The 15,790-nt window shown below is 46.2% G+C and overlaps 2 protein-coding genes across 3 annotated transcripts; one reads left to right on the top strand and one right to left on the bottom strand.

Annotated features, from left to right (window-relative positions):
• Positions 1 to 1,525: 1,525 nt before the first annotated feature.
• LOC127302758 (uncharacterized) lies at positions 1,526 to 4,405 on the bottom strand. Its single transcript, XM_051333309.2, has 5 exons — positions 4,141 to 4,405; positions 3,040 to 3,219; positions 2,578 to 2,704; positions 2,330 to 2,443; positions 1,526 to 1,937 (listed from the first exon to the last, which is right to left on the bottom strand). The coding sequence occupies exons 1-5, from the start codon at positions 4,300 to 4,302 to the stop codon at positions 1,822 to 1,824; spliced, it is 699 nt and encodes a 232-aa protein (XP_051189269.1). The 5' UTR covers positions 4,303 to 4,405; the 3' UTR covers positions 1,526 to 1,821.
• A 3,603-nt stretch (positions 4,406 to 8,008) lies between these two features.
• Positions 8,009 to 9,410, top strand: LOC127302756 (NEP1-interacting protein 2-like). Of its 2 annotated transcripts, none has more exons than XM_051333307.2 (4): positions 8,009 to 8,349; positions 8,444 to 8,631; positions 8,731 to 8,928; positions 9,027 to 9,410. In XM_051333307.2, the coding sequence occupies exons 1-4, from the start codon at positions 8,292 to 8,294 to the stop codon at positions 9,150 to 9,152; spliced, it is 570 nt and encodes a 189-aa protein (XP_051189267.1). In that variant the 5' UTR covers positions 8,009 to 8,291; the 3' UTR covers positions 9,153 to 9,410. The 2 variants fall into 2 exon arrangements, with proteins under 2 accessions (XP_051189267.1, XP_051189265.1); XM_051333305.2 differs by having other exon boundaries at positions 8,018 to 8,349; positions 8,716 to 8,928.
• Positions 9,411 to 15,790: the final 6,380 nt, after the last annotated feature.

Below are 15,790 nucleotides of genomic sequence, written 5' to 3'. Positions count from 1 at the left end.
CTTGGAACTTGGAAGTATATTTTCATTGTTACCTGTTTGTTCACTTGTTGGCTTGTTCCTGTACATTACAGTGTACATGCGTCCACTATGGCTGGAGCCAGACCTGGACGCTGCTAGCAGCTAGCCTGCTACATGCATGATGCATCTTAAATTCTTAATGATATATGCTTTGCTTTTGCCTGAATTCATTTTTGTACATATTTAAATGTTTATTTCAGCATTTATGAACAAAAAATATACCATTTTATATCTTAAAAAACCAGCAAGTGAACCGGTAAACCAGTGGTTCGACCGGTAAAAACCTGAACCGAGAGCCTCGCCGGTTCGGTCACCGGTCCGGTTTTTAAAACTATGGTCCTGTACGCTTAACAAACCAGCAAGGCCACCGGTTCCGGTTTTTCCCGGTTCAACCGCCGGTCTGGTCCGGTTTTTAAAACTATGGGATAAGTACTAACTGGCCTCGGATGTGTCAACCTGTAGTATAATTATTATTTTTTTACCTGTAGGATGATTTGCAAAGGTTGCGCCGCTACGTATGGGAAAATCACATGACAGCCGTCAACATTGTCGGTGTCAGCTGGTTCGTTGCACAATTACTGCTCGAGTAGTACAATGAAATTGCCATGTCGCTAATTACATCTCATGCATGCTGCCCAAGGAAAATCTAAGTGTTCCATTTTCATATTTTTGTTCCACATTTGAGTTTTCGGTTTAATCATACATACAAGTTGAACTGTTAGATTTCCTAAAATCAAGATCCTTGACGTACCTATACTGAAATTACCAAAATCAAATTTGACTTTTAGGTTTAAATTTCCATACTTGAACTATACTTTGTTCCCCGGTGTCAACAAAATTAAAATTGCGAGTATCTAATTAGTGACATGTATTTGTTACTAGTACATTAAAAACACTTCGACCAACGACTTAATTGGTGATCCAGGCTAGGCCGAAGGAGCAGACTGGACTTCCAGGCCATTTTCGACCTTGCATATTATCTCTCATAGGAATAGCATCCTTAAAAATTTGCCACATGAAAATTTGTATTTATAAAGGAATGTTTGCCTTCCAAATCAGTTTGTTATTTGGTCCATAAATATCTTTCTCCAGATTTTAATAGACAGATTTAGTGGATTTTTTTGTTACTCGTCAAGTGTTAAGTTACTAAATCAACATCGTTACTCAGCCAGCAAATCTTGTCACGATAGTTTCCCATTACTCAGCCAGGATAACTTGCAATCTCCTCCGAAAGCTCAGATTTGCAATCAGGTGCACATACATGCAACATTCAAAATTGAACTCCCTCCCCATTATCATTTAAACTGAACTGTCAAAAAAATTATCATTTAAACTGTCTCAACATGTCACGCAAATTAATGTGTTCCTTCTAGGACAAACAAAACCATCTAAAAGAGCAACAAGTGAAACGATAAAAAAGGCATCCTAGACCAGTACCAGCACATTCCAGAGCAGACTGCAATTCACACGAGATATAAGAACTGGGAAAGGGGACGATAATCATCTCTAAGTGAAAGAGTACAACAGAGGGCAATTCTTATAGAAGAAACAAGGACCTGTTTACATGAAGAACCTGGTGCTCAGGCAGCCATCGTATAAGCGTATATCATACAAGCTTCCACTTGGATTCTACCAAAATCATCTCTAGATTGCAACGAGTACACAGCAAAAGAGAATAATAATAATCTAGGATTCAGCCGGTTCATCTTCTCATGCACAATCGCTATCATGATTCAAAGGACACTAGTGACGTCCCTCAATAGACTCCCAGCCACATTCATCTGTATATTTTATTACACGGTGCTACTGCTGGAACGAAAGAGAGTATGAACCAGTGTTTGGATCTTTAACAGCCTTGAAATTGTCCACGCTCATTCCAAAGCGCCCCAGCACCGAGTTGCCCAAATCTTTCAGCTTTGCTGGAACAGATAAGGTAGATACATAAATTAGACAGGGAAAATATGAGCTAAATGTCGCAAGGTCAGGGTGCATAACCGCGCAATGACATGATCAAAATTAAATGGGACATTCCATTTAACAAACTCATGATATCTATGTGTATATGTTTAGAAACAGTTGTAAGAGCATATGAGCACTGCAAAACATTGGTACACTCCCTGCATATATTCCGACGCACTTTTAATCACTAAAAAGAATTATGACAGCGCGTAGATAACACAGTCAACCAGCTAGTGTCTCTGAGACTTAGGGGACCACTTCACATATAAGATGTCTAGAAGGTGCACTACAGTGGAATCATAAATACAGATAATGCTATTCTTGAAGTCTAAACATTTGTGAAGAATTTTACCCAGCATTTCTTCCTTCATTTTTTCTTTTTTCTCTGCTGCCAGTGGCTCAAGTCGGAACAGCGATTTCTTAGCTTGTGCATTTGAAGGATCCAGCTCAATTATTTTTTTCATGTCTGTGAAGAGGAACAGACAGACAAAACTCAGCACGGTTGGATTTTCAATGATAGCATACAAACTAATGTATACATGGAGAGTGCAATGATCTCAAATTGACAATATCAAGCACGTAATGAGGAAATAATCCAACCAGCTATAGCCTCGTCAAAGTGTTCGAGCTTTTCATGTGCTTCTCCCCTCCGAAGCAGCGCTTTCACGTATGAAGGATTCAGCTCAAGTGCTCTGCTGCACTCCTTAATTGTTTCATCATATTTCCCCTATATTACATGAAGTTAGCACTGGGGTTTTCATGTAACAAGATATGACCAAAATAAAATGAAATAACTTATTTGACAGGAAGCCCTGGTTCAGGTATATATAACACGCATTTAAAATTAATATTTTCACCAGATTAACAAGGGGCCTAGTCTAGCAAGTTTAGACAGCACAGTTCTTAACGTTGCTTAATAGCAAGCTTACACAATCATCATGTAATAATATACTATTGCAGAACTGCTACTGCATGTTCATTTCAATGAAATGACGAACAATGGCAAGCAAACATGGATAATACTCTATGTCAGTTGTTAACCGGTCAGAAAAAACGTCTTACCAATTTCAAGAAACATACAGCACGATTAGAATGGCATGCAGAGCATATATCTTCAGCAGATTCCAGCTCGGAAGCGATCTGCAATGCAATTTCATATTGGGACAATGCCTCCTCATATTCTCCAGCTCCAAAATGTTTGTTCCCTTCTGCTTTTGCATCATTCGCTTGGCTTCTAGCTTTCTGCGGCAAGTACAAGGGAAATCGATTTCAGTACAATCAAATAAATCCCTTCAATGTGATACTTCAGATACCCAGTCCAATGAAACGATAGCGGAAAAAGAAACAGCATACTAAGATCTGATGTTCCGAACAACAGATCTCACGAGGCTGCTAAAAGGTGGTAAACCCAATCGTTGTTTATCATGTACAATTGCACATGCACTTAGTGAACGTGCAATAATCTATCAAAGCAGCAAATTTGATCAACCATTGATAGCCATCTTTGCATTTGTTACAGATCACTAGATCAGATAAGTTCATACTTGCGAAAGGAAACACAATATGAAAGTAAGCACAGAAAGTAAAATGTCAGGAACACGTTTTGGTTAGCACCTACGGCTTCAGAAATTCTTAAACATGGATTTTCCATACACCACGTGCATAGCTTAGGTGTTTTGTTGGCAACAAAGGATTTATTGCATTCAATTAAACCTCTGTTACTTTTCAACTTCAGTTCTTCGCCTGATAAGGCCCGAGGAGTAAGAACACTGAATCGTGAGCCTAACCTATGGCGCCAGATGCATACCAATACTAAACACGATAGCAGGTGGATTTCAGATGATATCTCCTAGGAAGGCAGAAAGTACAGTTGCAAAGAAATCTGAAGACCCCACAGATCCCAGGAACCCCTAAATTCGTTCGCTGAGCAAGTACTACAAGCCATCAATTAAAATGCAATAATTACTAATCTTCGCATGATCTGTTAGCTCTTCCTGGTTTCAAAAGCAGAAAGGGGGAACTGAATGTTCTGGTTCGGTCCATGACAGTCTAGAGCAGAAACTATAACTAACCCTAAGGAACCAGTCTAGCATCCCCGTCGCTCCGCCTCGACGCAGCAATTCACGAACTCAGCGGAAGAAGAAAAAGAAACGGGGTGGGTACCTCCCGCAGCTGCTCGTCCGTGAGCGCGTCCTCGAAGGCCTCCTCCCCGTCCTCCTCCGCCGTCCTCGGGTCCGCGGCGGCCACGTACTCCGGGGGCAACGAGGGGCACGTCGTCTCCTCGACCCCCGGCTCCGGCTCCGGCTCGAGCTCGATCACCACCATCTCTCTCGTCTACGCGCGGTGGTCGCCGCCGTCCGTCCACGCCCGAGGGTTCGCCGTCGCCGCAGCGGTCAGCCCACGGGAGAGTGTAGAAGCTGGGTTACCGGGCGGAGGACGGAAAGCGAGAAATATCCAGAATGCGCACGCACTTTCGGCCCACGGCGAACTGTGGGCGGCAACGGAAGAGAGGCCCAAGCCCACAATCTGTTTTCCAGAAGTTCAGACAAAACCCTAACAAGTGTGTCTTTGACACTTCTAAGAAAAACCAGTGTGTTTTCGATGATATAATTCCGATAAATTGGAAAATTAATTTCATATTTTTTTTTTTGAAAAATCATCTTGAACACCAGTGAGACTTTTAAAAAATTGAAACTCAAACTTTTAGGTCTTCAAAAAATCTGTCGTAAATTACATAGCTAGATATATACGCTGAGAATGTACGAAAGAATTCCGTACTAACATACGTTAAAAAAAACAATTTCTTGCAAATAATGTTCCTATGTTACTACTCTCTCCGGTCCATATTAATTGTCTCCAACATAGTGTTAAATGTAGATGGGCTGCAGCCCAATAAGGCAGCCCATGTAGTCTACAATTTCTGAAATCTCAAGGCCCATCACGTTGGCAGCTTGGGACAGCCTTGGGGGACAAAGTTTAGTCCCACATTGCTAGTTGGGAGAGAGTTGGAGTGGTATATAAGGGCTACTGTTCTACTCCTTCCAAGTGAGTGAGAATAGAAGGAGCCCTCGCGCACTCCTCCTCCTCCGCCCGCCTCGCCTCGTCACGTCACGTCACGTGACGTGACTCGAGTTCGAGACACACTCAAGGAAGCCTAAATTTTTTGGTAGATCTCTCTCGCGAAGTTCCTTTGGCTGTGCTACTTTCGTCTTCTTCATCGACGATTCGGCTGCTTCATCGACAGATCCGACTACCCCATGGGCGGCATCAACAACTCCCATGGTGGTGGTGGTGCTGCTACTGGTGTGACCTTCCCGGTCGCGATGTACGTGCTTTTCCTCTCCTACCTTGCACTGCTACTTGTTCCATGTTCAGATCTGATGCATGTGCTTAGTCTGATGTGTGTGGTTAAATATGCTTGTGCATCTGTAATGTTGCTTTTGGTAATTAAACTCACACGGAAATTGCCTAATAATCCAACACATAGATATATCTGAAAACAAAATGTGTCTAGATACATTCATGTTAGTGACAGTAAATACAAATCGGAGGGGGTACTATACTATGTATTGTTAGAAATTTGTTTTCCCTAGAGCTCAAAACATAGCGAGTTTTCTAGCGAAATTCCGCACGGATATATGGGCCATGCATATGTGTATTTAGAAATATTGGTCGTAATATTTATAAAACTTACAGGTACCATTTTTTTTAAAGAGACACCGTGCGTGTGCGTGTGTGCGATGCACTGATGATGCTTACAATCAATTGGCACAAGAGGGAGAGGATACATCCCCCACGGAGGAAGAAGTATATCAATGCTGAACCGAATAAGCAATTAACGCAGCAGGCTAGTTCATATGTAGGCATTACATTTATGCAATCAGGAGGTACAATTATGCGGACAAGGAAAGGACAACCCATTGTACAGTGTAGTGGACGTAGGAGATGTCCGGAGTGGATATATGTGTGGTGTGGCGGACAGTTGCTGTCTAAATTAAGCAATGGGCATGCCCTGATGGCCTCCTCCCACTAGGGCTACCACCGTACGTAGAAGCGCTGAATCGGCACACGCCGGACCGCCAACCGACGTCGACGCGGAGCTGCCATGGCCATATATGTACACGCGCGCGTCAACATTCATGTCAGCTTCTCTACACGCGCGTGTGCCAATCGGCAAATCCAGTGTCCATAAATCCGGCAGGCCGGTCCGGATCGGTCAGACGCTCACCGGCCTCAACGTACCAGCCGTGAGGCCCGTGACAAGACGTCGCCCACCAATTGCAGATGTGTCCTGGTTTCACTTTAGCTTATCTCTAGCGGTCCGATGCAAACAGATCAAACGTGTTTATTTCGATCCATGAGGATAGAAAATTGGTAAAAATGTAGCGCAGCGGCATGATGCAAAGGTGACGTGCATGCCCGTCGCGTCTCGACGCATTCTGGTAGCACAAATTTAGACTCGAAATGCGTCGGCACGGATAGTAAACGCGCCCACGTTTGCGTCTCCCTCCTCTACCTACATGGCCCGCCCACCAGTAGCATATAGGCCGTTTCCTCTCCCGCCTAATTAACTATATCCTATGATCGCCGTACATCCAACAAGAGACTAATAGAGTTTGCGCCGCGATCGATTGAGCGGCCTCGGCGTTGCCAATGTGGTAAGACTTGGACTACTTCAATACGGAAATTTACATGGCTATGCATATCAAAAACATCTACCGAATTGCTTATTTTTGTAGGTGCCTCGTGCCTTGGATTACTTCAAGGCCACCGGGAAGAAAGACTACCACATGTTCCATCGTTGGAGGCCGGTCAAGAATGCTCCAAAGTGGAGGCTTGGCTATGAGGCCTACAAGATGAGCATCAAGAATGGCAGGGATGGTGCGGCGATTGCCCTAGATGGGGAAGAGGAAGCCCCTGGTAACATGCTCTTCCATCTCGGCCAAGGGCCACAAGGCCACCAAGGCCGATGTAATGCTTCGGCGCTTGCATTGAGTGAGACGTTGAAGACGGCGATGGCCTGGAAGGAGGAGACTATTGTCAAGATGGAGGAGAAGCGGCACTGAGAGAAAGAGCCCACATGTGCCACCTTCAACGACCTCACAAACAAGCTTTACAAGTCCAATATCTTAACGCTGAGGTCAAGTTGCTCACGGAGGAGAGCCAGATCATGCTCGCCAACTTGAGTGTCATGGATGCGGACCAAAGGGCTTGCTCCGAGAAGAAGCGAGCCATCATCCTCCAACGTGAGGCTTCATAGCACATATCTTTCTCTATCATACTTTGCCTATTTGATATTGAAACTTTCATCCTTTGCACATGGATTCGGTACTATTTGTGTGAACAACTAAATCCCCTAAAATAAAACGTACCGGCCTAGGCGGACCAAATGCGTGGGACCGCTGGGCATTGCCCATACCTAAACAGACACATGTGGTCGGATAGCCATTTTTCGTGTCTGCAGCCTCACTCAAATTAATTGAAATAGACACAAATAGTGCTCAGTAGACTTGTGCAACATCGAATGTATATCGTTATTCGTGTTCTTAAGTTGCAAGTTAGAATGCAACTGAGATTTTTTTAGTTGTAAGAAGGGTTGCAGCTGAAATTTTTCGGTCGTGAAGTTTGTAACCACGAAAAAATACCTCCAAACTATTAGATTTGTTTCGTGATCCGTGCTAATGGTAAGTTGCAACATGGTTATAACCGAGATTTGATGGAGTCATTCCATTAAGGACTAAATTCTCAGCAGAAATTGTCAAAAAAAAAAAAGATAGTCATATCCTACAAATAATATAGGCGCGACCCCGACCGGCCGGCGACCCCCGGCGACGGGGAGAAGTCGCCATGATAGTGGGTGGGCTCCGTGTTTCTCTGCCCCGGCGACGGGGAGAAGTCGCCATGATAGTGGGTGGGCTCCGTGTTTCTCTGCCCCGGCCGTGCCCCTCCCGGCCGGCCGGCCGGCCCTCGCTCCCTTGATTATCCTGATGCCTCTTCCATCCCATCCATGCTTCATCGCCGGTCCCCGACGTGGACACGGAGCGGCCGAGGCAACGACATTTTACTGCCGCTAGCTCAGACGTCAGCGCGATCATCAACAGCAGCCGTTGCGTGCGTGTTAATGAGTCAACCGTCAGGTGCGCGTAGCTGCTCTCTTCCTGATCAGGCGACCAGCTTGCGCGCGCGCCTGCGTGTATATATACTACCTACGAGCTCGATCCGGTACGCCATTGGCCGTCGGATTGCTCCGTACGCGCGCGCGTCCCTCTCCCCGCTGCAAACTCCGGCGCGCTGCACGCGCGCGGCAGACCAAGATGCTCTCGGCCGCCGGCGGTGTGGCGCGCTCCCTCGTCGCCGCCGCTGTCGGGGCAGGTGCGTGCGCGCGGGCGCGGCCACACATTTTAACTACGTACATGCACACCTTACTTATTGCACCGTGATTATACGCAATGTGTGCGGTTTGCAGCTGGTACGGTGATCGGCGCCGCGGCCGGCCTCCTCACGGGCTTCGCCACCGAGGAGTCGGAAGGCCTGCTCCGGGGCGCGCTAGTCGGAGCGGTCACCGGCGCGCTCGTCTCCGTCGACCTCGCCGACTCCCTCCTCAGGGTATGGACCTGCGACGTCTCCGCCATGGACACGCGCATCAAACGCACGGTACGTACACTCCTATGTTGCCGACGAAATTCGTCATTGACGAAGCTTGGGCAGCTAACATAATTAACCGAGTTCCGCTCGCAGCGGCTGCTGCTCCAGACCTTCGCGGCGGGGCGCCTCCTGCGCGGCTGCGCGTTTCCGACCACCAGCGGCCTAGGCGAGCACGACGACCTGTACGAGCCGAGCTCCGCGGTGATGGCCGCGCGGAGGGCCGTCGTGGAGAGCCTCCCGGCGGCGACGCTCACCAAGGAAACCGCGGCCGCGTGGCAGCAGACCACCTGCCCCATCTGCCTCCATGTCAGCACGCACACTTGCCTCTCTTGCTATATCTCCTATTCGATTACTAATTGACTGACGCGAGAGGTGATTGCTATATCTCTTGTTATTTCGATCAGGAGTTCCAAACGGGTGAGAGCGCCAGGAGGCTGCCTGCCTGCGGCCACGTGTTCCACCTAACGTGCATCAACAGCTGGCTCCTGTGGAAGCCCCAGTGCCCGATGTGCCGACACGCCGTCTACTAGCTAGCTAGCTACCGGCGACGGTGCCGCGTCGCCGGCGAGGACTATCTCGAAGATTGGCAGTCAGGAAATCTCCATCTGCCTCACGAACGCAGAGGACCGAGAAATGTGTTGTTTTTCTTGTACTACAAAAAATGTAGATGCTAGTGTCGTATCGTAACTACTGATCTGGATCAGAGTGGTCCTGTAACTACATTATGGATTCAAGTGTCCATGATTTGAAACCAGCTGATCCCTTCGAAAAGGAGATACCCTTGGTAACTGCTAGTCGTTCTCAGGTTTGTAGCTTGTTCAGGTTTACATTGTCTTGGAACCTTATGACAGTTAAACATGCTATTTACGATAACCGGTACATACCTAAGAAAGGAGGCGTTTCAGGAAAAAACAATCTAGGGTTTCGCCCCCCTTGCTAGCGACGCCACCGGTCTGTCTCATCATCATTGGCCTTGGGCCCTTGGAGGTTCGGCGGACCATGGCCTTTCGCCGCGAGAGGTTTCAGTTCTTTCTTATAGGTATTTGTGGTGTTTTCTTCAAGATGGTGAGGCGACGACTGCATGCCGAAGTCAGAATAATGTGCTCATCCCTCTATTCCCGTTCCGGCTGTGCGCCTAGCGCTAGCGGAGGGCGGGTGGAGCTGTCTTCCCGATGGATCTCCTAGGATCTGGTCGGTTATCGTGTTAGTTGGTGTTGTTGTAAGTCTGGCTCTTCCGATCTATGGTTTTTATCTTTGGCGATGGTTGCTGCTCTGGTGCGATGGTCTTTTCGGTTCTTAGCACGACGACTTTCTGTTTGTCTACTACAACAAGCTCTACTACGACAAGTTTTGCCCGGATCCAGTGAAGGAGGGGCGACGACGGCGTCGCGCCTTCGGCTCGCTCTTGTGCTTGTAGTCTTCGCTAGGTGCCTCAAGAATCTATTTGTAATTTGTTTTACTAGAAGAATTCTTTGTAATACTGTTGATGATGATTATCAATAGATCGGAGATGATTTTCGCAAAAAAAACATACTATTCACGACGTTAGTTCTGTTGAAACCAACATTTGCTGATGTGCACTCATTGATGGGGTGCTGGTAGGAGATAAACAACCTCGCAGCCTACCAACATGAAATTGACACAATGATTTACGTGAAGAAAACCCTCAACGTGAGTAGGAAAAAACAAATCTAGATACAGAGTCTTTTCTAAAATATCTATAGATTACAACACACTTCAGTGCATTGACCACCGGCAACAACAATAACAACCGTAAGAGCTAGGGCAGATATATCATAGTTTATGTCCCCTTCGATAATCGGAAAACTTCTATTAAATCGCAGATCCTATCAGCAACTAATTTGGTAAACAAGCAGACACATAAGTTTTCAACATGCCGAAAAAAATCATATCAATCAGACACTATTTGTCTACCCAAAATGTTCGTCTTCCAAAACTGTTTTCACTGATACAAAATGAGCCTTTACACCTGATAACCGCCTAGTGGTATAATTTGCATGGGTTGAGTTAGTTGCACCTTCATTAATAATAAAAAATCACTTGCACCTTGGGAATATTGTGTAATGTCAGTTTGCATCTCGACTATTTGATGTGCCCGCGGATCAGCCCCACAGCATAGATAGTCCTGATGTTGAACTTCTCTGATCAAGTCCTAGTACTACCCCCAAACAGACAATTTCCTGACGGCCTGACACAATCCTGATGGTCCTAGGCGTCCGTCAGAAATAAGTGTGGCTTCCTGACGTGGATGGACTTAAGTCAGGATAGTTGAAAACGCTCCTGACGTAAAGCAAAAAACCTTCAGGAATGAAGCGGGCCGTCGCGATTGGGAAATACTTTGGTGACGGACCGTCACGCTCCTGCTGCGCAGGCGCAGCCCGTCTGCGCGCGAACAGAGAGGAAAACTTTTGGGCCTTCGCGCGAAAAACTGGCCTTTCGTGACGTGGACCGGGCCAAACGTCAGGAAAGGAAGGGCAGTTGGAGCTAGTCTCGCGTGCTCAACCTCAGGTTATTCCTGACGATTCCTGGCTGTCAGGAATTTCAGCGCCTGGGTTATAGTGTAGCGTTGGAGCTCCTAGACCACGCAGGTTTCTTTACCCTGTCTCATTCGCCCGTCAGAATCCTTGGACTGTATAATTTGTTTGTTAATGGGAAGTGCTGGGCGTCCCCCGGGGGATTAGAATTCTAATCCCCCTGGTCCCCAACCGTCCGATCAACAGATCCGGGACGTTTTCGGCCGTCCGATCAAACCAACCAGACCTCTCTCCCACTTTTGCTACCATAATACACCAAAGTAGCAAAAAACGGTTTAATTGTAGCAAACTCTATTTTCACCTAAAAACACAGACCTCGCCGGAGACCCGCCGGAGACTCGCCGGAGACCCGCCGGAGACTCGCCGGAGTCTCGCTGGAGACTCGCCGGAGATGTCGCCGGAGACCCACCGGTAACCTCACCGGAGACTTAGTAGCAAAAAATATATGTTATAGTAGCAAAAACACACAAAGATTGTAGCAACCTTTTTTTACTATTGTAGCAAAACCAACCTCGTCGGAGACTCGCCGGAGACCTCGCCGGAGAATTTGTAGCAGAAAAATATACTATTGTAGCAAACACCTATAACAAATGTAGCAAAACCTAATTTCAATGGATTCTCGCCGGAGAGATTGTAGCAAAAAAAAGAATATTGTAGCGACACCACAAAACCAAAGTAGCAATACAAAATATTGGTATGTAGCAAAGACCTACTCGTCGAAATGAAATCCACAAAAGCGATGCTGCAATAGGGTTGTAGCAAAGGACGAGTTTGGTGCTCTCCGAAGCCATGGCCGCCTCAAGCTGCTTGCTCCATGGCCAACGACCTTTTGTAGCAGGGACGCTCGCAGCAGCGCCGCCCTAGGCAGGGACTCGCGAGGTCGTCGCCGGCGGCAGGGATAGGAGGCGCTTGGGGAGCGGGAGCGAAGCGCCGGACGGAGTTCGACGGTGTGGACCACCTGGAGGCGCGCGTGGTCGTCGCTGGCAGCAGGGGCAGGAGGTGCGCGTGGTCTTCGCTGGCGGCAGGGACCAGGAGGCGTGCGGCGGCACGGGAGCGAAGCGTGGCGGAGGAGCAGCAGCGCGGCGGCGGAGGAGCAGCAACCCGGCGGCGGAGGAGAAGCAGAGCAGCAGGGACCAGGAGGAGCTGCGGCCGTGGAAGGGAGGAGTAGCGGAGGCCGGCCATGAGCCCGGTGGCGGCGCGTCGCCCTACCGGCGGTGAGGAAGAGAGCTGGGCCGGCCAGCGGCGCGGGGGGGGGGGGGGGGGCGGCGCAGAGCTCCAGGCTGCCGTCCTGCTCGGGCGGGGAAGAAGAGTATGTGGTGAGGAGGAGGTGGGGAACGAACGGAGGCTCAGACGATAAGGTGGGCCTCACCTGGGGCGCGTGGTGCTCGGACTGGTGCTCGGTCAAGCGGAGGATTTGATTAGTTTTCCCCCGGGTGATGGCCAGCTTTTCCCTTTGTTAATTTGTGGCATGCTGATGATGTAAATATCATGGTTGGGATATTGTAAACTTGTTCAGCAATGTAGTTAATGAGCAAGCCAATGCACTGAAGTTTTTAGAAGTACTAGGAAGTTTGTCGCGGCGGTACGCCGCGCCCTTGGATGCTAGATTGTTGTTATAATATTTTGTAAGTACTACAATATACAATTATATAAGGTACTGGAAAAGTTTCAGTGTTTTCTAAAAGTGGTACTGTAGCAACATGTTTCGGTTATTTTTTCAGCCCACATAGGCATCGATGAAAAAAGTAGAGTGGTTTCCTCACAAAAAAATCACGAGCAAATTATTCTTCCCTAGAAGGAATCTTGGTTGCGGAGAGAATAAGAAGTAGAAGTGGAAGGGTCAAACTCATCAACCGTGCAAAGATATGAAGGATAAAAGTGTAAAATCAATTGTTTGAAACATATTAAAAATAGCCTTTACAATTAGAAGTTGTATTTTTCGTAGTCAAAGGGAAGGAATCAGAAAAGAGAGAACCGCTAATCTTGAGGTGATGGGAAAATATGGTAGTATGGGGAAAACCATTGGATGATTGTATGATGATGGAAAAAAAGAGGGGAATATGCCAACATCACTGCTAGTAGCACTACACAGTAGTGACCGAATTGCGCAGAACCCACACCAGTTGAAAGTTGTGACATATGATGGATCAATTTTTTTCGGAAACACCAGAAGGTAGTAGCATTTTTTTAATAAAAGAGACGGCGGATGGTCGAGTATTTTTTTTGCTGAGTTGCTACCAAAAAATGATGGTATTTTCTGTGGCTGAAAGATGCCGCGGGTGATGAAGGTACCATAGAAGAAGGTTCTAATATTCTTCCCAGGTGAAAAATGGAACAACAGGTGGAGTAAGTATATAGTTTCGATGGTAACATAGAAGAACACAACTTTATTTTCTAGGATGAAGAAGGTGGCGATTGTTAGATTTTTTTTGGAATTACCGCTGGAAAATTATGACATCGGCAATATTACCATGGATGCTGAAGATTTCTACCGAGAAATTGCTTTACGGGAAAATATAGGTAGCTACCGCCTCGCGGAAATCTAGTGCAAAATAGTTAACAGACAAATTTAAATTACCGCAAAAGAATTATGCTCCGGTGATAAATTATTGGCGGGTAATTAAAACTACTGTGAAATATTTGTACTGACGAATTACTACGTACGAAAAGTTACTATTGGAAACTTTGAAAAATAATTGTTGGAGATTTAAATAAAAAGGCATGAAGAGATGAGAGCGCAATAAAGTGGTGAGTAGGTAAATAGGCCTCGTGGGAAAAACTACTGCGGAACAGTTAACTCGAAAAATTATAATCACCAATGAAGAATTATGCTTCAATAAAAATCTATTGACCCATAACAAAATTGCTATAGTATATTTCAATGAACAAATTACTGCAAAACTTACTATCAATTTTTTAATAGAAATTACTATTGAAAAGTAATAAAAAAATTAAAGAATAAAAAAGGTGACATTGTTTGTGCCGCGTGAACAGTGCTCAACTGAATGAGGAAGAAAAAAAGGCCATTGGCCTTTATATCTAAAAGAGGAGCCGAAATAAGTAGTTTCTTTCAAGGTTTAGTAGCAAAAGGAATAGCAATCGAAGTTTAGAGTGCTCGTAATGCATTTTACATGAGGTAAACTGGTCATGTCAATAGGTACTGTTCATGATCAGTATCTGCAGTGAATGAATCAACCTGAGGCTTTGAAACCCTTAAGGCTTTTATATATAGTATAGGAAGTTTGTCGTGGGGGCACGCTGCGCCCTTGGCTGCTAGACTGTTTCACTAGTAGAAAAAGGGCAACCGTCTAAGCCTTTAGTACCGATTTCCTTACAAACCGGTATTAAAGGGGTTATTTGTACCGGTTCGAGCGCTCAGGCGGGCGAGGAGCTTTCGTACCAGTTCGTTAAGGGCTTTCGTACCGATTCGTGTTAGGAACCGGTACGAAAGATCTTCAACCCGAATTTCAGGCGCGGGTGGGGCCAGGGCTGGACCTTTGGTACCCGTTCATCTGAAGAACCGGTACTAAAGGATGCCTCCATATATGATCACTCCCCCCCCCCCCATCCTTTCTCATTTTCTCCTATCTCTCTCACATTTCTAAATATTCTGCACCTCTCACACTCCAACAAATCTTCATTTTTTTCTCCACCATTTTAACAAGATTAATGACATCCATCTATCCAAGGGTTAGAAATATCATCTTTTCTTCCGGCGTTACTAATTTAGCTCATTTCTTTGCTAGTTTAACTCGTATTATTTTTCTAGTGCTAGCAAGGTGTTCGACGAAATGTCTAAGTTAGGGATTTTATTTTTTTATATGCAATTTGAGCTCAAATTAAAGTATGTTTTGTAGGTTTTAGTATCATCCCCGTCCTCACCACCATCGATCGCCAGCGTCGTCCCCTAGCCGGCACCGTACCACCTCGGTGAGCCTCTTCTTTTTTATATAAAAAAGAAGGTTTTTATGTGATGAACTTGAATATTAATTAAGTTGGTCACTCATATATATATGATGTTGTGTAATTTATGATTTTTGATATACTTATATAATGCAGATGAGTCGATAATGGATGTACGGTGACCGGTGCCATCCCGACTTCATTAATGGCATGCATTATTTTCTCAATGTGGCCGAGGCAAACAGGCGGTCGAATGGTTTCATCTATTGTCCATGTAGTTCCTGTAAGAATATGAAGATTACTCTATGATACGTCTCCGACGTATCGATAATTTCTTATGTTCCATGCCACATTATTGATGATATCTACATGTTTTATGCATACTTTACATCATATTTATGCATTTTCCGGCACTAACCTATTAACGAGATGCCGAAGAGCCGATTCTTTGTTCATTGCTGTTTTGGTTTCAGAAATCCTAGTAAGGAAATATTCTCGGAATTGGACGAAATCAACGCCCAGGGGCCTATTTTCACACGAAGCTTCTAGAAGACCGAAGAGTCAACGAAGTGGGCCACGAGGCGACGATACGCCAGGGCGGCGCGGCCCAAGCCCTGGCCGCGCCGACCTATGGTGTGGGCCCCTCGTGACGCCCCCTGACCTGCCCTTCCGCCTAAAAAGCCTTCGTCGCGAAACCCCCAGTACCGAGA

This window comes from Lolium perenne, chromosome 5 (genome assembly GCF_019359855.2).
Source record: "Lolium perenne isolate Kyuss_39 chromosome 5, Kyuss_2.0, whole genome shotgun sequence".
Classification (NCBI taxonomy): Eukaryota; Viridiplantae; Streptophyta; class Magnoliopsida; order Poales; family Poaceae; genus Lolium; species Lolium perenne.
This window is presented reverse-complemented; position numbering and strand designations above follow the sequence as displayed.

Excerpts from the sequence above, each read along its gene's own strand:
- LOC127302758 (XM_051333309.2), bottom strand. The coding sequence starts at position 4,302 with ATGGTGGTGATCGAGCTCGAGCCGGAGCCGGAGCCGGGGGTCGAGGAG. Across the intron at positions 2,444-2,577 it reads CTTTGACGAGGCTATAGCTG|ACATGAAAAAAATAATTGAG; the intron begins GTTGGATTATTT and ends TCCTCTTCACAG. Across the intron at positions 1,938-2,329 it reads AATGAAGGAAGAAATGCTGG|CAAAGCTGAAAGATTTGGGC; the intron begins GTAAAATTCTTC and ends TATCTGTTCCAG.
- LOC127302756 (XM_051333305.2), top strand. The coding sequence starts at position 8,292 with ATGCTCTCGGCCGCCGGCGGTGTGGCGCGCTCCCTCGTCGCCGCCGCT. Across the intron at positions 8,350-8,443 it reads CGCCGCCGCTGTCGGGGCAG|CTGGTACGGTGATCGGCGCC; the intron begins GTGCGTGCGCGC and ends TGCGGTTTGCAG. Across the intron at positions 8,929-9,026 it reads CCTGCCCCATCTGCCTCCAT|GAGTTCCAAACGGGTGAGAG; the intron begins GTCAGCACGCAC and ends TATTTCGATCAG.